This window comes from Nerophis lumbriciformis, linkage group LG13, assembly GCF_033978685.3.
Source record: "Nerophis lumbriciformis linkage group LG13, RoL_Nlum_v2.1, whole genome shotgun sequence".
NCBI classification, from domain to species: domain Eukaryota; kingdom Metazoa; phylum Chordata; class Actinopteri; order Syngnathiformes; family Syngnathidae; genus Nerophis; species Nerophis lumbriciformis.
Genome location: NC_084560.2, coordinates 38,944,783 through 38,967,920, shown reverse-complemented (window position 1 = coordinate 38,967,920; position 23,138 = coordinate 38,944,783). Strand labels below are relative to the sequence as shown.

Here is a 23,138-nt window from a genome sequence, read left to right as displayed (position 1 = left end):
GACGCTGCTCAGCTACGGTGTGTGGTGAAGCATGTTTAGCTATTCCTCGTCCTGCAGGGATGATACTTGTAAGAAACGTACTTTATTAGTCGCCATGGAGACAAGGATTAGCGATTTAGAAGTAACTACAGCACTGCGGACTGCAGATGGACTTTAGCCGCTAGCTGGCTAGTCATGTCTTTAAGCACCTCTTCCTGAGGGCATTTTAGTGTTATAGCTTCACCTTTAGCGTTAGTTTTTAAGCCAAAATGCGTCCGTTCTCCCTTTTCTGTCTACACACTGTGTCTGCTTGTAAGTACTCTGTGTGTGTGCGCTGCCAAACATGCTCCTCTGCTCGCAAAACCAGCAATGTCATGACGTGATGACGACGGGGTGGGCGGTGGAAAAGTAGTTTTTAGAGGCGGTATAGTACCGAATATGATTCATTAGTATCGCGGTACTATACTATTACCGGTATACCGTACAACCCTAGCGTAAATAAAAATTGTGATTGTAAATACGTGAAATTGATCCTTTTAAAGTGGGAAGTGAGCATCTAAAACTGTGTCAGTCGGTAAGTTTGGAAACCTGGGAAGAGTACCGTATTTTTCGGACAATAAGTGGCAGTTTTTGTCATAGTTTGGCCGGGGGTGCGACTTATACTCAGGAGCGACTTATGTGTGAAATGTTTAACACATTATAATATTATTTATCTCATTCACGTAAGAGACTAGACGTATAAGATTTCATGGGATTTAGAGATTAGGAGTGACAGATTGTTTGGTAAACGTATAGCATGTTCTATATGTTATAGTTATTTGAATGACTCTTAACATAATATGTTACGTTAACATACCAGTTGGTTATTTATGCCTCATATAACGTACACTTATTCAGCCTGTTGTTCACTATTCTTTATTTATTTTAAATTGCCTTTCAAATGTCTATTCTTGGTGTTGGCTTATATCAAATACATTTCCCCCAAAAATGCGACTTATACTCCAGTGCGATTTATATATGTTTTTTTCCTTCTTTATTATGCATTTTCAGCCGGTGCGACTTATACTCCGGAGCGACTTATACTCGGAAAAATACGGTAATCGATATGAAAAATTAAAACAACAATAAAAAACACTCTTAAATGTGTAACTGGATGTTAATATTTTTGTACAGGCAGAATTTTTGACACATTAGGTTATGCGGTTATCATATTATTATTATTTTATTCTATTCTTACATGGGGAAGAAAACAACAGTAAAAATGTAAGAAAAAGTACCAACAAATGGGTATGTAATGAGAAAAAGCTGAAATGTTCTAATATTTAATAGTAATATACTTAGTCACCTATAATACATAGCTGACACAATTTCTGTTTTTAGCTTTTTTTCAAATAAAAAAATATGTCAATACGGCCCTCGCATACTTTGACCATCCAGTATGTTGCCCTTGGTGGAAAAAGTTTGGACACCCCTGAAGTAAAGTATCAAAAGTAGGGGTGTGGGAAAAAAATCGATTCAAATTCTAATCGCGATTCTCACGTTGTGCGATTCAGAATCGATTCTCATTTTTCAAATAGCGATTTTTAATTTTTCATTTTTTTATTTTTATTTCATTTTTTGTATTTTTTTTCATTAATCAATCCAACAAAACAATACACAGCAATTCCATAACAATGCAATCCAATTCCAAAACCAAACCCGACCCAGCAACACTCAGAACTGCAATAAACAGAGCAATTGAGAGGAGACACAAAGACGACACAGAACAAACCAAAAGTAGTGAAACAAAAATGAATATTATCAACAACAGTATCAATATTAGTTACAATTTCAACATAGCAGTGATTAAAAATCCCTCATTGACATTATCATTAGACATTTATAAAAATTTAAAAAAAGAACAATAGTGTTACACTTGCATCACATCTCATAAGCTTGACAACACACTGTGTCCAATATTTTCACAAAGATAAAATAAGTCATATTTTTGGTTCATTTAATAGTTAAAACACATTTATATTATTGCAATCAGTTGATAAAACATTGTCCTTTACAATTATAAACCTTTTTTACAAAACAGCAGACTGGGGTAGATCCTGCTGAAATCCTATGTATTGAATGAATAGAGAATCGTTTTGAATCGGGAAAATATCGTTTTGAATCGAGAATCGCGTTGAATCGAAAAAAAAATCGATTTTGAATCGAATCGTGACCCCAGGAATCGATATTGAATCGAATTGTGGGACACCCAAAGATTCGCAGCCCTAATCAAAAGTATCAATATTTTGATTTGAGGATCAATATTAGAGCATAAAGATCTGAAATTCGGTGGTATCAATATTCCAGTATTGATCCGCACATCACTACTTTGAAGTGTTTGAAGTTTTGTGTAACTGTCAAAAAGGTTTTGCTCAAATGCCAAAAACCTGGTACCGGGATGTAATGCTAAGCTGAATCCAGGTTTATCCACAAGCGACATAAGACTTTAGTCTTTTTGCATCTTCTTCTTAACTTTGTTGTCGTTTTCTTGTAGTTTTTCCAAGCTGGAGGACCTGCCCTGCGAGCAGTGGAACCACGCCACCGTCAGGAACGCTCTCAAGGAGCTCCTGAAGGAGATGAACCAGAGCACTTTGGCCAAAGAGTGTCCTCTGTCGCAGGTGAGGGAAGCAAAGATCACCTCGGTCTTCGCTCGACGCGAATGCAACACAAGTGCGAAGAAAATAAAACGGGCGCTGATTAATAACTGTTGCTGCATTTTAATCAAACTCTGCCGTGTTTTAACTCCCCAGCTGCATGTTTAGCGCTGTGGTCGCATCATAATGGCTGCTGGGGGAGATTTATGTGCTCAAATGGAGCTCTGGTGGGGGTGTTGATGGCAGCAAGCATATCAATTGCAAGCATGTGTGTGTGTGTATGTGTGTGAGTGAAACAGAGAGAGAGAAAGAGGTTGGAGATTCCCTCGCTGCTCTAAACTGGCTCAAGTTTCCATGGGTGGCTTCCAGTCGTGATTACTGGCTGTCTGTTTCAATTTTGTCTGTGTGTGTGTGTGTGTCACATGGCTTTTCTTATGCGCGACTGTAAACATTTCATACCATGCCGGCTATTAATTAACTCTCCCGTGTCTTTCTGTCCCTCAGAGTATGATCTCGTCCATTGTGAACAGCTCCTACTATGCCAACGTCTCCACCGCCAAATGCCAAGAGTTTGGTCGCTGGTATAAGAAGTACAAGAAAATCAAAGGTATGGAAGGACTCACTACAGTCACCATGAGTGAGAGGACTACAACTCAAACACAATCAGTTCCACTTTCCTAATACTTGTTCCAAGGTCCAATTAATTTTCCCCATGAGGAAAAAAATGGAAATAAAATCTATCCATCCATCCATCTTCTTCCGCTTATCTGAGGTCGGGTCGCGGGGGCAGCAGCTTAAGCAGGGAAGCCCAGACTTCCCTCTCCCCAGCCACTTTGTCCAGCTCTTCCTGTGGGACCCCGAGGCGTTCCCAGGCCAGCCGGGAGACATAGTCTTCCCAACGTGTCCTGGGTCTTCCCCGCGGCCTCCTACCGGTCGGACGTGCCCTAAACACCTCCCTAGGGAGGCGTTCGGGTGGCATCCTGATCAGATGCCCGAACCACCTCATCTGGCTCCTCTCGATGTGGAGGAGCAGCGGCTTTACTTTGAGCTCCTCCCGGATGACAGAGCTTCTCACCCTATCTCTAAGGGAGAGCCCCGCCACCCGGCGGAGGAAACTCATTTCGGCCGCTTGTACCCGTGATCTTGTCCTTTCGGTCATAACCCAAAGCTCATGACCATAGGTGAGGATGGGAACGTAGATCGACCGGTAAATTGAGAGCTTTGCCTTCCGGCTCAGCTCCTTCTTCACCACAACGGATCGATACAGCGTCCGCATTACTGAAGATGCCGCACCGATCCGCCTGTCAATCTCACGATCCACTCTTCCCTCACTCGTGAACAAGACTCCGAGGTACTTGAACTCCTCCACTTGGGGCAAGATCTCCTCCCCAACTCGGAGATGGCACTCCACCCTTTTCCGGGCGAGAACCATGGACTCGGACTTGGAGGTGCTGATTCTCATCCCAGTCACTTCACACTCAGCTGCGAACCGATCCAGTGAGAGCTGAAGATCCTGGCCAGATGAAGCCATCAGGACCACATCATCTGCAAAAAGCAGAGACCTAATCCTGCAGCCACCAAACCAGATCCCCTCAACGCCTTGACTGCGCCTAGAAATTCTGTCCATAAAAGTTATGAACAGAATCGGTGACAAAGGGCAGCCTTGGCGGAGTCCAACCCTCACTGGAAACGTGTCCGACTTACTACCGGCAATGCGGACCAAGCTCTGGCACTGATCATACAGGGAGCGAACTGCCACAATCAGACAGTCCGATACCCCATACTCTCTGAGCACTCCCCACAGGACTTCCCGAGGGACACGGTCGAATGCCTTCTCCAAGTCCACAAAACACATGTAGACTGGTTGGGCAAACTCCCATGCACCCTCAAGGACCCTGCCGAGAGTATAGAGCTGGTCCACAGTTCCACGACCAGGACGAAAACCACACTGTTCCTCCTGAATCCGAGGTTCGACTATCCGGCGTAGCCTCCTCTCCAGTACACCTGAATAGACCTTACCGGGAAGGCTGAGGAGTGTGATCCCACGATAGTTAGAACACACCCTCCGGTTCCCCTTCTTAAAGAGAGGAACCACCACCCCGGTCTGCCAATCCAGTGGTACCGCCCCCCGATGTCCACGCGATGCTGCAGAGTCTTGTCAACCAAGACAGCCCCACAGCATCCAGAGCCTTAAGGAACTCCGGGCGGATCTCATCTACCCCCGGGGCCTTGTCACCGAGGAGCTTTTTAACTACCTCAGCAACCTCAGCCCCAGAAATAGGAGAGCCCACCACAGATTCCCCAGGCACTGCTTCCTCATAGGAAGACGTGTTGGTGGGATTGAGGAGGTCTTCGAAGTATTCCCTCCACCGATCCACAACATCCGCAGTCGAGGTCAGCAGAACACCATCCTCGCCTGGAAATAAAATGAGTAGTTTTAACTTTCCACATCATGGAACTTTTATGTGGCGTAATTAATTGTCATGAACGTGCAAAAAGAAGTAACTGTGGATTAGCGACGCTGACATTTGGTGTTTTGACGCCTGAATGGGCGGAATACAATGATTGGTGTCCATAGCTGTCAATCACAAACAGCTCAGCTTCGTCTAGCGATTGTGTACTCTCTCTCTCTTGGGTTAAGCTACGCAAACGTTGCGACACATCTTTTTACATTAGTGTTTAATTTGCTAAGTTATTTTGGCAATTTTTGTGCATGACAAAAATGTCATGCGTTTGCTTTCCACAGTGGATTATTTGGAGAAGATGTGGTCCGGTCGAGATCCCACTGACATCAAAAGTAAGCAATTTATTTTTTCTTTTCAAATAAATATGTGCAAAATGCTTGTCTTTTTTTGTGTAAGAAGTAAGAAACTTCTCTCACGCAAAAAAATGGGTCTGAACTAGGGATGTCCAATAATGGCTTTTTTGCCGAATTTCCGATATTGTCCAACTCTTAATTACCGATACCGATATCAACTGATACCGATATATACAGTCGTGGAATTAACACATTATTATGCCTAATTTGGACAACCAGGTATGGTGAAGATAAGATCCTTAAAAAAATAAAAAAAATAAAATAAAATAAGATAAATAAATTAAAAACATTTTCTTGAATAAAAAAGAAAGTAAAACAATATTAAAAACAGTTAAATAGAAACTAGTAATGAATGAAAATGAGTAAAATGAACTGTTAAAGGTTAGTACTATTAGTGGACCAGCAGCACGCACAATCATGTGTGCTTACGGACTGTATCCCTTGCAGACTGTATTGATATATATTGATATATAATGTAGGAACCACAATATTAATAACATAAAGAAACAACCCTTTTATGTGAATGAGTGTGAATGAGTGTTTTTTGGGTTGGTGCACTAATTGTAAGTGTATCTTGTGTTTTTTTATGTTGATTTAATAAAAAAAAAAAAAAAAACGATAGATAATTAAAAAAACGATACCGATAAATTATCGGCCGATAATATTGGCAGGCCGATATTATCGGACATCTCTAGTCTGAACAGAAGAATTTTGCACATATCTATTCTTTCTGTCTGAGCTAATGAGGAAGCGTTGGCTTCTCCAACTGATGCTCTTGTCTTATCGACAGTTGAGCGAGACAACATGGCCGACTTCTGCATGCTGGGCCAGAGACCTCATCCTCACTTGGCCGGCCTGGCTCAGCTAGGTCACCTCGGTAGCCCCCTCCTAAAGGCGGGCTGTGGAGACCCGCAGGCGCCCTCCCAGCCTCCCCAGGTGCCTCCTCCTTCCCAGCAGCCATCGCCCCATGGACCCCTTCACCACAGCCCCCCTCTCCACACGGGCCAGGTGCCCGCTCCGCCGCCTCCCCACCCGCCCGGCACGCTCCAGCCCCTGCTGGGCCCAGGTGGGCTGCTCTCGCCTCAACTCTCCCCGCAGCTGGTGCGCCAGCAGCTCGCCATGGCCCACCTCATCAACCAACAGATAGCTGTCAGCCGCCTGCTGGCCCACCAACACCCGCAGGCCCTCAACCAGCAGTTCCTCAACCACCCGCCCATCCCACGGGGCTCGCCCAAAGTCGGCTGCGACCACCCCGGCAGCAACCCCTCGGCCGCTGAGGTGTCATCGGAAATCTACCAGCTGGTCCGAGACGAGCTGAAAAGAGCCAGCGTCTCTCAGGCCGTGTTTGCCCGTGTGGCCTTCAACCGCACACAGGTATGTTGGGACCGTGTGGTCAAGATGGTGGCAGAAGAAGCCAGAGCAAAGTACATCATCTATCCTCTGAAGGCATGTTTAGCAAAGTTGTTGATTCCACTGCGAGCAGGCAAGGAGAGATAATTGCTCTACTAATTGATTGGGATCCACTCGCTGTCATAGACGTGGGCCTCATTTACGGACACCCACATGGAGGTATTTTCAGCAGGATTAGCGGAAAGAATGGCGGGGTAGCTTGCCGGGTCGTTAGGTCTTTATTTCCTGCAGGGGCGCCAACACCTGACTCATTCAAGGCTGCACTAACCGGTTTACTGCACGCCCCATTAGAGCCACGTAATGAGGGCTCATAGACCCTCGAAAGGTGGCAGCTATGCTTTCAACAACGTTGACAATTCCAGCACGACTTTCAATCCAACACCCACTATTTGTAGAGATCACCATAAAATGTACAAAGAACACACCTGAGGTTCGCTGCTCAAGTGTCAATATGATAATATAATTGTTGTCATTGTCTGATGTAGCAATGTAAACAGAATCAAGTGGGGTGTCTAAATGTTTTATACTAGAGTCGCACAATGAAAAATTAAAGCATGCGAGGGCATATTGATATTTTGGATTTTCAAAAACAATACAATATATAGTTTTTAAAATTTTACCTTCAGGGCTCTCCTCAGGTTTGGTCTCACAGGCGCCCTCCCAGCCTCCACAGGTGCCTCCTCCTTCCCAGCATATATATATATATATATATATATATATATATACATACATACATACATACACACACACACGCATATACATGTATGTGTATATATATCCGCATATATACCGTATTTTTCGGACTATAAGTCGCAGTTTTTTTTCATAGTTTGTCCGGGGGTGCGACTTATACTAAGGAGCGACTTATGTGTGAAATGATTAACACATTAGCGTAAAATATCAAATAATATTATTTATTTCATTCACGTAAGAGACTAGACGTATAAGATTTCATGGGATTTAGCGATTAGGAGTGACAGATTGTTTGGTAAACGTATAGCATGTTCTATATGTTATAGTTATTTGAATGACTCTTACCATAATGTTACGTTAACATACCAGTTGGTTATTTATGCCTCATATAACGTACACTTATTCAGCCTGTTCACTATTCTTTATTCATTTTAAATTGCCTTTCAAATGTCTATTCTTGGTGTTGGCTTTTATCAAATACATTTCCCCAAAAAATGCGACTTATACTCCAGTGCGACTTATATATGTTTTTTCCCTTCATTATTATGCATTTTCGGCCTGTGCGACTTATACTCCGGAGCGACTTATACTCCGAAAAATACGGTATGTATGTGGGTGTATATATATATATATATATACACATATATAAACATATATTTATGTGTATATACACACACATATATATATATATATATATATATGATGAGGTGGCGACTTGTCCAGGGTGTATCCCGCCTTCCGCCCGATTGTAGCTGAGATAGGCTCCAGCGCCCCCCGCGACTCCAAAGGGAATAAGCGGTAGAAAATGGATGTATATATGTATATATATGTGTATATATACATATATATGTATGTGTGTATATATATAAATAATCTACGCTTAATTCTCTAGATCAACTTCATGTATGTCAATATAATGGTCATTGTATATATATATATATATACTGTATATAGATATATAATCTATGCTTGAATCTCTAAATAAACTTTAGGTCCAATATAATATAATGGTAATTTTTTTAACGTTGTATGCCCTTTTTGTCAAAGAAAACCCTGTTTTTTATGGTAAAAACAAAACATGCAATACTGTAATTGTAATTGGAGCCTTAAATAGGTAAAACTATTTAATAACATTGATTTTAATTTATTATATTTTTGGAAAAAACAATCCCACTAAAATTCTTCTGGACCCAAAAGGTTTCCACTTACAAATGTGTTAAAAATAGGTCATACTTTCTTAAATTAATATTCAGCACTTAAACGTCAATATCATATTTAGATCTGTTGATTATCAGTATTTATTATTTTTGTATGTTTATTTTAATCGTTATAGGTCATATTTGTTTTTATATTGCATATATTATATGTTTAACACACAAAATATGTAATATGTTCCCCCAAAAATATTTGATGTGAAGTAATTGGAGCTTTGGTCAATATTCATAACAACATTGATTTTGATTGAATAATATTATTTGAGCAATGACAACAGCCTGTTTCTGTTACTGGAGTCAATCAACATTGCAACTTTTTCTTGTTGTATTTCACCTGTATGCTGTTTTATTTCACTTGTTACTGTTTTTTTTAATAGTATTTTTATATAATACTGAAATACAGGTAACAAATCGCAATCGGAACGCAAAATGAAACGGAATGCTATTAAAACTATGAGAAAAAATATGCAAGAACTTTACCAAAATTAGAAAAATAATACAATAAAAAATGTTGTCCATGCTGAGATCTCACGTTGCGCTACAAACATACCAAAGTTGAAGATGATCCAAATAAAATTGTTCTGTGTACAAACATGAAGGGAGCTACACCAATCACTATCTCTCTAAATCAGTGGCTCTTAACATTGTTGGAGGTACCGAACCCCAGCAGTTTCATATGCGCATTCACCGAACCCTTCTTTAGTGAAAAATAAAATGGGTTTTTTTCAAATTCAAGACAAAGTTGTATGTTTTTGGTAACACTTTAGTATGGGGAACATATTATAAGTAACAAAGACTTAATTTAGAGTTTTTTGGACACTAGGGGAACATATTCTAAGTAACAAAGACTTACTTTAGAGTTATTTGGTTAGGGTTAGGGTTAGAGGGTTAGGGTTATAATAAGGCCAAGCCAAATAAGGCATTAGTTAAGAGCCAATATGTTATTAATTTGCATGTTAATAAGCAACTAATTAATGGTGAATATGTTCCCCATACTAAAGTGTTACCATGGTTTTTTACTGGTGCACAAAATGAAGCGTGCATGAACATCACCTTGTTCAAACAACAAAACCAACACAGTGCATAAACTCACAACAAATTACACACCTGCAAATCAGTCTGACTTCTGCTGTTGCCGTATCCGTAATACACTGATAGGGAGAAGTTTGTATTTATATGATGAGTCGGGTGTGTTTTGACCTCCGCCGAACCCCTGAGCCCGACTCACTGAACCCCGAGGGTTCGATCAAACCCAGGTTAAGAACCACTGCTCTAAATCAAGCTGCAATCACTGGTCTATGAGAAATTCAGCAAGATGTATCGCAAGATTCCGTCAACGTTAACTTTGCGATATAACAACAATCCTCACTGCATTAAACCTCACAGTCCTGACTGTGGTTCAGAGGTTTCATTTTCAACGACTTCAGAGTCTATCAATACCTGATGCTGGTGTATCGATATTGTACCCTGAGCGATAAAACTGCTTTTTTGATTGATTGATTGAAACTTTTATTAGTAGATTGCACAGTTCAGTACATATTCTGTACAATTGACCACTAAATGGTCACACCCGAATAAGTTTTTCACCTTGTTTAAGTCGGGGTCCACGTAATCAATTCATGGTATAAACATATACTATTATCATAATACAGTCATCACACAAGTTAATCATCAGAGTATATACATTGAATTAATTACATTATTTACAATCCGGGGGGTGGGATGAGGAGGGTTTGGTTGATAACAGCGTACTTCAGTCGTCAACAATTGCATCATCAGAGAAATGAACATTGAAACAGTGTAGGTCTGACTTGGTAGGATATGTACAGCAAGTAGTGGACATAGTGAGTTCAGATAGCATAGGAACAAGTATATACATTAGAAATACATTTGGTTACTTACAATCCGGGGAGGTGGGAGGTGGAAGGGGGAGGGTTTGAGTCAAGGGTTTTAGTTGCCTGGAGGTGTTGTTTTAGTGCGGTTTTGAAGGAGGATAGAGATGCAATTACTTTTACACCTGTTGGGAGTGCATTCCATATTGATGTGGCATAGAAGGAGAATGAGTTTAGACCTTTGTTAGATCGGAATCTGGGTTTAACTATATCAATGTTTTGTCACAAACCCTTGAACTAACTGTGAAACTTTAGCCAAGAGGTTGGAGACCAACACTCTCGCTCTTGCACACTCAGGGTCTGCTGTCGGAGATCCTGCGCAAGGAGGAGGACCCTCGCACAGCCTCGCAGTCGCTGCTGGTCAACCTGAAAGCCATGCAGAACTTCCTCAATCTGCCCGAGGTCGAGCGAGACCGTGTCTACCAGGAGGAGCGGGAGCGCACCATGAACCCTACGGTGGGCCTTCCCGCCTCCAACTCGTCTATCCCCAACACTCCGCGCCTCTCGCAGGTAAAAAAAAAAAAAACACCACTGAGGCTGTTGACGTTGTGCAAGCTACATTTCTACATGCTGCGTGTCCTGTGTGTGCGCGTAGAAAGTGTGGGAGAGGAGCTTGGACGAGCAGATAACGCCTGATACCTGGGCCTCCATTTGGAAGAACAAGAATAAGATAACCAACTCGGTGAGTTCTCCGCCATCAGCACATCGCGTACTCCCAAATGAATAATTCCGGGCTTTTTTCATCTTTTAAACAAACTCTGCATCTAATGGAACGACAACTTCAAAGCCTTCACTGTAAACATCTCAACGTAATAAAGCATTTAGAGCAAAGTGAGCGATAAGGCCTTTCACCCCCTCTGATGTCAGGGAAAATGTCCATTCATTCATGGTGAATGTGTGAGCTATTATTTATTATGGCTGCCTGGGATTATCTCAGCATCGTTTAGGCGGCGGGAATGTAAGCTGGCCAGTCTGTGCAAGTCTGGTGGGCGACTTCAAAACAATACGAGCGCTCTCAGAGGCGAGCCCATGCGCAAGTAAACAGCAACAACGCAACATAAGGACAAGAAGCCACAGATTAAATTGGATCCACAAACAATGCACAATATACAGTACAGGCCAAAAGTTTGGACACACCTTCTCTTTCAATGTGTTTTCTTTATTTTCATGACTATTTACATTGTAGATTGTCACTGAAGGCATCAAAACTATGAATGAACACATGTGGAGTTATGTACTTAACACAAAAAGGTGAAATAACTGAAAACATGTTTTATATTCTAGTTTCTTCAAAATAGCCACCCTTTGCTCTGATTACTGCTTTGCACACTCTTGGCATTCTCTTGATGAGCTTCAAGCACACCTGTGAAGTGAAAACCATTTCAGGTGACTACCTCTTGAAGCTCAATGAGAGAATGCCAGGAGTGAGTGAAAAAGTAATCAAAGCAAAAGGTGGCTATTTTTGAAGAAACTAATGTCGATCTGTGTTGGCACTGTGATGAGGTGGCGACTTGTCCAGGGTGTACCCCGCCTTCCGCCCGACTGTAACTGAGATAGGCTCCAGCACCCCTGCGACCCTGAAGGAAATAAGCGGTAGCAAAAGAATGGATAGATAGAATATAAAACATATTTTCAGTTATTTCACCTTTTTTTCTTAAGTACATACAGTAACTCCACATGTGTTCATTCATAGTTTTGATGCCTTCAGTGACAATCTACAATGTAAATAGTCATTAAAATAAAGAAAAGGCATTAATTGAGAAGGTGTGTCCAAACTTTTGGCCTCTACTGTATTTCACAAGGGGATAAGTCCAGGTAGGAAGTGGAACAAACTCAGAGCCTAATCCTGAACTCTAATAAATTGACAGACTCCAAGATTAAAAATGCAAGAGTTTTTGGTTCCAAAACAGTAGTTTGCTCAATGAATGTCAACTCTGGTATACTTTCAGTTTATTTTATTCAAACAAGGTCTAGATATAATAGGATAGGTTGATTGGCAACACTAAAATATGGTGTGAATGTTGTCTATCTGTGTTGGCCCTGCAATGAGGTGGCGACTTGTCCAGGGTGTACCGATCCTTCCGCCCAAATGCAGCTGGGATAGGCTCCAGCACAGTCCCGCGACCCCAACACGGACAAGCGGTAGAAAATGGTTGGATGGATGGAGATGTACTTTTTTTTTTACTTGGACTACAATTACACTGCAGGGCCAAAGTGGCCCAAATGGCATTTTTTCAAAATCAATTGTTTTCCCAGCTGACTGTTTATTTACACTGCAAGTAAAAAGTGATGTTAATCAGACTTCACTGTAAACGCGCACAAGCACCAATGCGGCCCCAATGTGGCCTCGACGTCACTTGCATGCGCAGTTCGATAAAGTAAAAAAAACTAAGGAAGTTGACCATATTCTGTAAATGAACAAGGAAGTCGGTGCTGCCACTACAAAATAAAATAGTCACCACACATTAAAAATTATTGGGTTTTTTTTACGTCTCGACATTGAGTGTTTAGGGGATGAATGAGCACTACCGGTTCCCAAACAAATGTTCCCTCTCCTCATAAAAACAGAATTTCACTTACATGTATGTCAATTTCCCTGATCTTCTGCTTTTAACAGCGAATTCCGCATTGTTGGTCAATTCTGTGATTCCGTTCGCGGTTACATGAGCGCCAAAATGACAATGATATGTCTTACTTTTTTTTGTTGAGTTTACTGTTTATTTTATTTGATTAGGCCTACTAGCACTGTATCAAATAAAAAGTAGCAAGATCCCAATCTTCTAGTAGACATGGGCTTTTTTCACTCATGAGCTCCTCATCCGTTTCACTGTTCGCAGCTCAGGAATAGACAGTCACGTTATGCAGCCCAATAATAGTTTTTTTCCAAAGATAACATTTTTATAGAGGTGTAACGGTACATGTATTTGTATTGAACCATTTCGGTACGGGGGTTCCGGTTCGTTTCGGAGGTGTACCGAACGAGTTTCCACACGGACATATTAAGTAGCGTAACGCAAGTTGTGTAAACAATGCACACCGAGGCACAACACACGGCATGCTAGCAGCTAACAGGCTAAGATAGACTGACCATACGTCCTCTTTTCACCGGACATGTCCTCTTTTGCGGAGCTGTCAGGGCGGAGTTTCTTAAATGCCTCAAATGTCCGGCATTTTGAGTTAGGGTTGCGTGTATTTTCAATGTACGTTCAGGGTTAAGAAGGGGTTAAAAACAAAACAAATTGTGCCCGCAGCAGCATTGGTGAGGGAGGGGCAGAGACAGAGAGAGAGAGAGAGAGTTATGATAAACGCGCATGCGTCGCCAGGCTCTGCTTTTTATCCATAGATTTATCACATTTAATTTTTTATTATCTATAGCAGGGGTGTCAAAAGTGTGCCCCGGAGGCCATTTGCGGCCCACAGCTAATGTTTTAAAGGCCACGGCACATTCTAAAAATACTATTAAATAAACAAAAACATAACAAAAGTGAAATAAAAAAGCTTAAAGTTGAAATGTAATTTAGAAAAAGTTGCAATGTTGACTAATAAAACAAAGCTGTTTTTTTTTTTTTTTCAAACTGTCATTGCTCAAAACATAATATTGAATCAAAATCAATGTTATTATGAATTATTGACCTATCCAAGGTTCCCATTACTTCACATCAAATATTCCACTAAGAAAAATATTTTTGGTGGAAGATTTTGCAAATTTGGTAAATAAATAACCCAAAAATGTATATTTTGTTGATTTCTTACTGTACCGAAAATGAACCGAACCTTGACCTCTAAACCGAGGTACGTACCAAACCGAAATTTTTGTGTACCGTTACACCCCTACATTTTTATGATCGTGAGATGCCAAAATCGAAATCACAATTCGATGAATCGTCCAGCCCTACATCAGGTGTCCTAATTTTTTCACAAAAGCCGTTTAAATCCTCTTTTCAACGTACGTACACTTGCTTTAATTGTGTACATGACATGTCCTCCTCCCCAGCCAAAGCCCTTAGGCCCCGCCCCTGACCTCCCCATCAAGCTGGAATCGCTGGTCAACATCACGTCGGGCATCTACGACGAAATCCAGCAGGAGATGAAGCGAGCCAAGGTGTCCCAGGCTCTGTTTGCCAAGGTGGCAGCCAACAAGAGTCAGGTGAGGAAACACAAAGCATGCAAGTTAACGGTGGGGGGGCATCTGAAAAAGGAGACATGGCGGGAATGATTAATTGATAAGACAGAGGTGGATGCCAAATAACTGCATGTGAGGAATGAATCTATTCAACCAGCAGCTTATACGCATCAGGCCAGCGGCATGTCGCTGCCAGCTAGCGGGGGTAAGCGTGAAAAGGGCGTGTGTGCATTTTCTTTACAGTATTTGCATGCTTGTGTGTGGGCATGGTCGCTGAGGGTCCCCCAGCTCAGTGGAGAGGGGGGTCACAGTTCAGTGCACCCATCTGCTGCAGCTGGCCACAAGGACGGAGGGAGCAAGCGCTGATCAGGCTATTAGCCTCGCACGCAGCCTGAGGTGGCTGCTTGAACACAACAGCTGGTGTCACAAACAGAGCCAGCCTAGCAGACATAATTGAATCTTCTGCAGCTTTTCTACCACAGCATCATCATCATCATCATCATCATCATCTCCCTTTCTGACTCAACATTCACCTCACACTAGAAACTTATCCTTCCTGGCATCCGTCCTGCATGCTTTTCTTCCTTTAGGCAGTGTTTCCTTTCGCACAATTCAATATGTATACAGTGGGGCCTCCATATACCAACCCCTCTATTTGCAAACTTTTCAATTTACAAACTTTTATGTGCCTCCGTGTGCGAACCGTGTCCCTGTGTTCTGCCTGCAAGCAAAAAGCAGGGCATAGTATTTTAGTGAGCCCTCCACGTCACTTGCTGCGCGTTGCAGTACACTACGAGTCAGTCAGGTTTTTTTCTGGGATTTTTCGCCTTTTGACAAGTTTTGTCCATTTTCCTAACTCAATATGAGTCGCAAAGCTCAACGGACCAGCGTGGAAAGAAGGAGGAAATTGCTGTGGAGTTAAACAACAAAAAGACTACCGTATTTTTCGGAGTATAAGTCGCTCCGGAGTATAAGTCGCACCGGCCGAAAATGCATAATAAAGAAGGAAAAAAACATATATAAGTCGCACTTTTTGGGGAAATGTATTTGATAAAAGCCAACACCAAGAATAGACATTTGAAAGGCAATTTAAAATAAATAAAGAATAGTGAACAACAGGCTGAATAAGTGTACGTTATATGAGGCATAAATAACCAACTGGTATGTTAACGTAACATATTATGGTAAGAGTCATTCAAATAACTATAACATATAGAACATGCTATACGTTTACCAAACAATCTGTCACTCCTAATCGCTAAATACCATGAAATCTTATACGTCTAGTCTCTTACGTGAATGAGATAAATAATATTTGATATTTTACGCTAATGTGTTAATAATTTCACACATAAGTCGCTCCTGAGTATAAGTCGCACACCTGGCCAAACTATGAAAAAAACTGCGACTTATTGTCCGAAAAATACAGTATTTGCGAGGAGTACATTAATGGCGCTCACAAGTTTTAATTGTGACGAGACCTGGCTTTTCTGGAAAATGTAATAATAATAAATATATATATATTTTTTAAACGATTCTCAAAAATTATGAATCCATTCATAATTGGAATTAATAAAATAAACAATTTTGAGCACCCATTAATGTCTAATGTGAAGGAAAAGTGTTTTTAAGTGCACATCACATGACCATAATAGTCGACTATTCTAAGAAACCCCCAAGTATTGACAAAGTAACCTGCCTGGTTCAGTGCCTGCTTCTGTTCTGCCTGGGACTTAGACCTGGGACAAGCGTGCTAGGAACTGATAACCCGAGCTCTCAGAGTTGGGGCATTTGTGGCAATTTCAAGGATTTTGTGCAAAAATAAGGGGTCACAGCTGGGATAGGCTCCAGCCCCTGTGTCCCTGAGAGGGACAAGCGGTAGAAAATGGAAGGATGGATGTATCGTTCGAACCAACATGAAGAAAATCCCTTGTGGGCAAAAAAACATCGTAACTGACTGATTAAATGGTAGATGGTAAATGGGTAATACTTGTATAGTGCTTTTCTATCTTCAAGGTACTCAAAGCACTTTGACACTATTTCCACATTCACACACACACACACATATAGCAAGGCCCTAACCACGACCAAATCAGGAGCAAGGGTGAAGTGTCTTGCTCAAGGACACAATAGACGTGACTAGGATGGCGGAAGCCGGGGATCAAACCAGTCACTTGCTGCGCGTTGCAGTACACTACTTGTCTAGTCAGGTTTTTTCCTGGGATTTTTTCACCTTTTGACAAGTTTTGTCCATTTTCCTAACTCAATATGAGTCGCAAACCTCAACAGACCAGCGTGGAAAGAAGGAGGAAATTGCTGTGGAGTTAAACAAAAAAAAGACTATTTGCGAGGAGTACATTAATGGCGCTCACAAGTACGGAAGAATCGACAAAGCAGGCTTAATACTGCAGCAAGTTTTAATTGTGATGAGACTGGACTTTTCACAGTTGTAGTTGTAACAGGGTGTCTGTTAACCTGACTCTCGCCAGATCCTTGTAGTTCGCTGAGCTCCACACAAGGATCTGGGACTTCTCAATAGGAGATGTATTTCAGAAGGCGGGGCCTTGTAAAAAAATCATTGTATGTGATTGGATAAACCACTTGTCAGTTATCTTGAATGATGTGCTACTTCAACCACTCACGTCGAAATCAACCTGTGACGCTGATGAGAGCGACGCTGGGAAATCCAAAACAGAACAGCCGACATATTGGATAACGACAGAGCGAAAAGTTGGAGAACTTTTACTAAGACAACGCAGCAATGTCAGTAGACGATCGATGTCGTTTGTGCAAAAGAAAATATGCAGAATCAATGTCAGCACACGACTCCTCGCTGCGTGCCACCATTGTTGTTTGAATCAAACAATTGCTTCGGCGATACGTCACATCTATGAAATCCCGCCCGGCGATCCTGAATGGTTCATTATTTTTTGCTTTTTTGAAGGAGTTTGCAATGCCCTTGAGCCCAGATCCTTGTGTGGAGCTCAGCGAACTACAAGGATCTGGCGAGAGTCAGGTCAGGTTTCTGTAGGTCAAGGATATTCAGCTAGATTTTTTGGGGGGCCAAATTAACAGAAAGCTAAGGACCGCAGGGCAGGACTTCTACTGTACCTTCACTGAGCTATTTTGTACATTTCTGAGAACGAACATCCTCTGCAGAGAACATTTGATTTTTCTCTATTTTGTCAGAGTTACGAAATTTGGTAAAAAAATAGCTCCGTCTGTTTTTAAGGATCTTTTGCCAGAAAGCTAGTCCAAGGTCCTCTGTATGAATAACCCTGCCGTAGGTGAACCTTGGGAAGGATCATTACCCTTGCCAGAGGTCAGCAGTGCGGGAAGCGTCCTGACCGAGCGAACTGGTTGGAGCAACACCGTGCGTGGTGGCATGACGTGTTACTTGTCTTATGAGGGGTGGGGGCGCCGCGTCCCTCATCCCAGAACATGGTCCACCATACTCCACTGCATGCAGGGGTTGTATAATCTTACAGTTCTATACGGAGGAATCGTCAGACAGGCGAGTTGAGTACCTCAGACTACTATAGTCGACTATTCTAAGACCCCCGACCCCTAGAAATTACAAAGTGTAACCTGCCTGGTTCAGTGCCTGTTTCTGTTCCGCCTGGGATTAGGACCTGGGACAAGCGTGCTAGGTACCGATAGCCCGAGCTGTCAACTCGATGTCCAGCACTGGCTCTTCCGGTTCCGCCTGGGACTCGGACCTGGCACAAGCATGCTAGGCACCGATAGTCCGGGCTGTCAACTAAACGTCCTGAACTAGCTCTTACGGTTCCGCCTGGGACTCGGACCTAGCACAAGCATTCTAGGCACCAATAGTCCGGGCTGTCAACTCAATGTCTACAACTAGGTCTTCCGGTTAGCAGGGAGTAAGATTTACTAACATAAACAGCCAAGCCACACTGGCTGGCCTCCGTTACAAAACTCTAAAGCAGTGGTTCTTAACCTTGTTGGCGGTACCGAACCCCACCACTTTCTTACGCGCATTGTCCGAACCCTTCTTTAGTGAAATACATTTTATTTTATTTTTTCAAATTCAAGACAAAGTTATATGTTTTTTTACTGGTGCACAAAATGAACCGTGCATGGACATCACCTTGTTCAAACAACAAAACCAACACAGTGCAGAAACTCACAACAAATTACACACCTGCAAATCAGACAGAAAATTAGAGGGAACATTGTTTGGGGGCATCCATAGTACGCCGATAGGGAGAAGTTTTTATTTACACGATGAGTCGGGTGTGTCTTGACCTCCGCCGAACCCCTGAGGCCGACTCACCGAACCCCTAGGGTTCCATCGAACCCAGGTTAAGAACCACTGCTCTAAAGCATCAAATACGGCACCGTGACTGATAAAAGTAGTTTGTTCAGAACTCCACCTTACCTTCTTTGCTGCATCCATGTCCCCTCGCAGGGTTGGCTGTGCGAGCTGCTCCGCTGGAAGGAAAACCCCAGCCCGGAGAACCGCACCCTTTGGGAGAACCTGTGCACCATCCGGCGGTTCCTGGCACTCCCGCAGGCCGACAGGGACATGGCGTACGAAGAGGAGTCGCGACACCATCACAGCGAGAGGCTCCACACCGTCCTCCACCTGCCGCAGGACACACAGGTAGAAAAACGTGACGCGAGACAAACGAGGACACGTGTCACTGTTGTTTGCTCCCAGCGGAGGGGAGAGTAAACACTGCGGCTGGGTGGCACAACAGGAAATGCCACGTTAGATTTTGAGGCTGGAAATAAGGGAGTGTGTGTTTACACACAACTTCTGGCCTCAACAACCAAATCAAAACTTGTCCGTTCCAAAGCTTTGACCTCCTAAAATAATGGTTCATTTGCCCCTTGGCTCCAACTTCCCTAGAAACAATTTTTAATGGAACTAAACTCATTTTCTTAATGGAACAACTCCGTTCTTATTCCCGCATTCAAGTAAAAAAAACTAAAAGACTGCAAGCTGATAGTTAAATAGATATGTGAAGACTCTGCAATTTAGCCTCCAACCAATAACAGGAGTTAGAAACTCCTGTTATTTGTGTCACAGAAGGTGACCAGAATGCAATTAGTTTACAACTGAATGGAATGCTTATGCGGGGGATTTCGACTATTTTGGACAGGTAGTAGTCGATCCACAGCGATGGTTCTGCCTAGAGATGTCCGATCCGATAAATGCTTTAAAATGTAATATCGTAAATTATTGGTATCGGTTTCAAAATTATTGGTATCAAAAAGTAAAATGTATGACTTTTTAAAACGCAGCTGTGTACACGGACGTAGGGAGAAGTACAGAGCCCCAATAAACCTTAAAGGCACTGCCTTTGCGTGCCGGCCCAGTCACATAATATCTACGGCTTTTCACACACACAAGTGAATGCAATGCATATTTGGTCAACAACCATACAGGTCACACTGAGGGTGGCCGTATAAACAACTTTAACACTGTTACAAATATGCGCCACACTGTGAACCCACACCAAACAAGAATGACAAACACATTTCGGGAGAACATCAGCACCGTAACATAACATAAACACAACAGAACAAATACCCAGAACCCCTTGCAGCACTAACTCTTCCGGGACCCTACAATATACACCCCCGCTAGCCCCCCTTTCAACCTCGCCACCCCCACCCCCTCCTCATGCTCTCTCAGGGAGAGCATGTCCCAAATTCCAAGCTGCTGTTTTGAGGCATGTTAAAAATTCAATAATAAATATAGCAGTGCCATGTTGATTTATTTTGGAAAACCTTGTTACATTGTTTAATGCATCCAGCGGGGCATCACAACAAAATTAGGCATAATAATGTGTTAATTCCACGACTGTATATATCGGTATCGGTTGATATCGGAAAACGGTAATTAAGAGTTGGACAATATCGGAATATCGGATATCGGCCAAAAAGCCATTATCGGACATCTCTAGTTCTGACACACAATACCTCAATGCTAACGAGGGGAATTTACACTTCAACGACTGTCGTTGGCTTTGACAGTTAGGATTGCTGTTTGCATTAAAACAGTTGTTTTTCTCACTCTGATAGTGCTATACATCCTTGCCCAGGCGCACCCTCCTGTTTTTTGGAGTATAAATATTTGGGGTTTTGGCACCAACCGTTTGAAGTAGATCTGACCAATCTAAGTCTATGAGCACGAACTGATGAAGCCGACTCGGATGAGCGGCGAAACGTCTTCTAAGACAAATCAAGCAGTCCAGTTGCGAACGATTGAACGCCCTGAGATGACAACGGCATGGATGAATGAGAACCTTCATAGGAATATGTAAAGTAGTATACGGTATAACTGTTAGTCGTACAATACCACCAAAATGTGACGATGCATGAGGTCACGTCAGACCTCTGTTAAGGGAGCGATCAAAATGTGAAGAGAATTATATTTATACAGCGCTTTTTTCTCTTTAGACTCTCATTTTCTACATTCAAGCTACATTTACAGCAGTGTGGGTGGCACGGGGAGAAAGGTGGGTGAAGTGTCTTGCCCAAGGACACAACGACAGTGACTAGGATGGCGAAAGCTGGACTCGATCCAGGAATCCTCAATTTTCTGGTTGGCCGCTCTACCATCTGAGCCACGCTGTAGGACTTATGCTCTTTTTTTTGCGGCATTCAAAATAACGTAGCAGCAAAGCCTGAGAATAAAATTAAGTTACAGCCACAATAAGACGAGCTTTACCATATTTTCTTGTTTTTAAAATTACAACAGAGGTTCACTTTTTTTTACACGTGCAAAACAAGGATAAAAACAATATGACATTTTGCCTTTTTAAGTGGTTAACTTATTTTTCTTGTTCACGAGTGGGGGAAGAGTGGATCGTGAGATCGACAGGCGGATCGGTGCGGCGTCTTCAGTAATACGGACGCTGTATCGATCCGTTGTGGTGAAGAAGGAGCTGAGCCGGAAGGCAAAGCTCTCGATTTACCGGTTGATCTACGTTCCCATCCTCACCTATGGTCATGAGCTTTGGGTCATGACCGAAAGGACAAGATCACGGGTACAAGCGGCCGAAATGAGTTTCCTCCACCGGGTGGCGGGGCTCTCCCTTAGAGATAGGGTGAGAAGCTCTGTCATTCGGGGGGAGCTCAAAGTAAAGCCGCTGCTCCTCCACATCGAGAGGAGCCAGATGAGGTGGTTCAGGCATCTGGTCAGGATGCCACCCGAACGCCTTCCTAGGAAGGTGTTTCGGGCACGTCCGACCGGTAGGAGGCCACGGGGAAGACCTAGGACACGCTGGGAAGACTATCTCTCCCAGCTGGCCTGGGAACGCCACGGGATCCCCCGGGAGGAGCTGGACGAAGTGCCTGGGGAGAGGGAAGTCTGGGCTTCCCTGCTTAAGCTGCTGCCCCCGCGACCCGACCTCGGATAAGCGGAAGAAGATGGATGGATGGATGGAACTTATTTTTATGAGCTTGCTTCGTTCATACCTTTGTTCACACTGATGGGTATAATGCCAAATTCAGATTTTTTTGTAAAATCCCATCTTTTCATGTAGTCGTTCACATTACCAAAAACTGCCATGTTTAATAGCGGTACGAATCTTTTTGCACCTCACGATTCCATTTGTTGGGGTGATGATTCGATTCAGAATTCAGCACAATTCTCCTAATAAAATATTTGGTATATAAATTATAATAAATTATTTTCAAAACAGGTCACACGTTACAAAAGCTCCTCTTGGCTCCTGACGTACAACTTATATGCGCAGTGTTGGCCTAAACAAAGCCTCTTTTTTTTTTAAAGTATTTAAAAAAATGTATTTACAAAAATCACAGAATTCTAATCAATCTAACAAGAGAAAATAGGAGCAACTCCAACTTAATCATAGCTTTACAATACTTAGGATATACATTTACAAAGCAATCGAGAAACATACAAACACACTACTTAAAGACAATTTTAACAAATCAAAAAGGAAAACCAAAAATGTATAAAAGGAACAGTATCAATAATAATAATAATAATAATAATAATAATAATACCAATAATAGTTGCTCAATGTTTTTGATTCAAAAAATGTATTCTCAAAAATAAAAAGCAAAAAATAAATAATTTTTTTTCTTTTTTTTTCTTTTTTCTTAAATCGATTCTCAAAAATTATGAATCGATTCACAATCGGAATTAATAAAATATTTTTTTTTGGAGCACCCATTAATGTCTATTGTGAGGGAAAAGTGTCTTTGTGTGCACAAAACGTCACATGTTGCTGCAGCGTGTTTACGACCATAATAGTCGACTTTTCTAAGACACCCCTAGTATTGACAAAGTAACCCGCCTGGTTCAGTGCCTGCTTCTGTTCCGCCTGGGACTTCGACCTGGCAAAAGCGTGCTAGGAACTGATAATCTGAGCT

At 42.3% G+C, this 23,138-nt stretch overlaps 1 protein-coding gene and 1 long non-coding RNA gene across 4 annotated transcripts in view; one reads left to right on the top strand and one right to left on the bottom strand.

Annotated features, from left to right (window-relative positions):
- satb2 (SATB homeobox 2) overlaps positions 1-23,138 on the top strand; it is a 97,762-nt gene that overhangs the window by 58,603 nt on the left and 16,021 nt on the right. For all 3 annotated transcript variants that reach the window (XM_061970829.2, XM_061970832.2, XM_061970831.2), the window contains exons 5-12: positions 2,513-2,636; positions 3,117-3,219; positions 5,359-5,409; positions 6,221-6,804; positions 10,937-11,149; positions 11,235-11,321; positions 14,634-14,786; positions 19,195-19,389. In XM_061970829.2, the coding sequence (XP_061826813.2) occupies positions 2,513-2,636; positions 3,117-3,219; positions 5,359-5,409; positions 6,221-6,804; positions 10,937-11,149; positions 11,235-11,321; positions 14,634-14,786; positions 19,195-19,389 (1,510 nt within the window). The remainder of the gene's footprint in view (positions 1-2,512; positions 2,637-3,116; positions 3,220-5,358; positions 5,410-6,220; positions 6,805-10,936; positions 11,150-11,234; positions 11,322-14,633; positions 14,787-19,194; positions 19,390-23,138) is intronic.
- The window catches only part of LOC133613348 (uncharacterized), a 150,498-nt gene continuing 146,530 nt past the window's right edge, over positions 19,171-23,138 (bottom strand). The window contains exon 4 of the long non-coding RNA XR_009816437.2: positions 19,171-19,371. This is a non-coding gene — a long non-coding RNA (uncharacterized lncRNA). The remainder of the gene's footprint in view (positions 19,372-23,138) is intronic.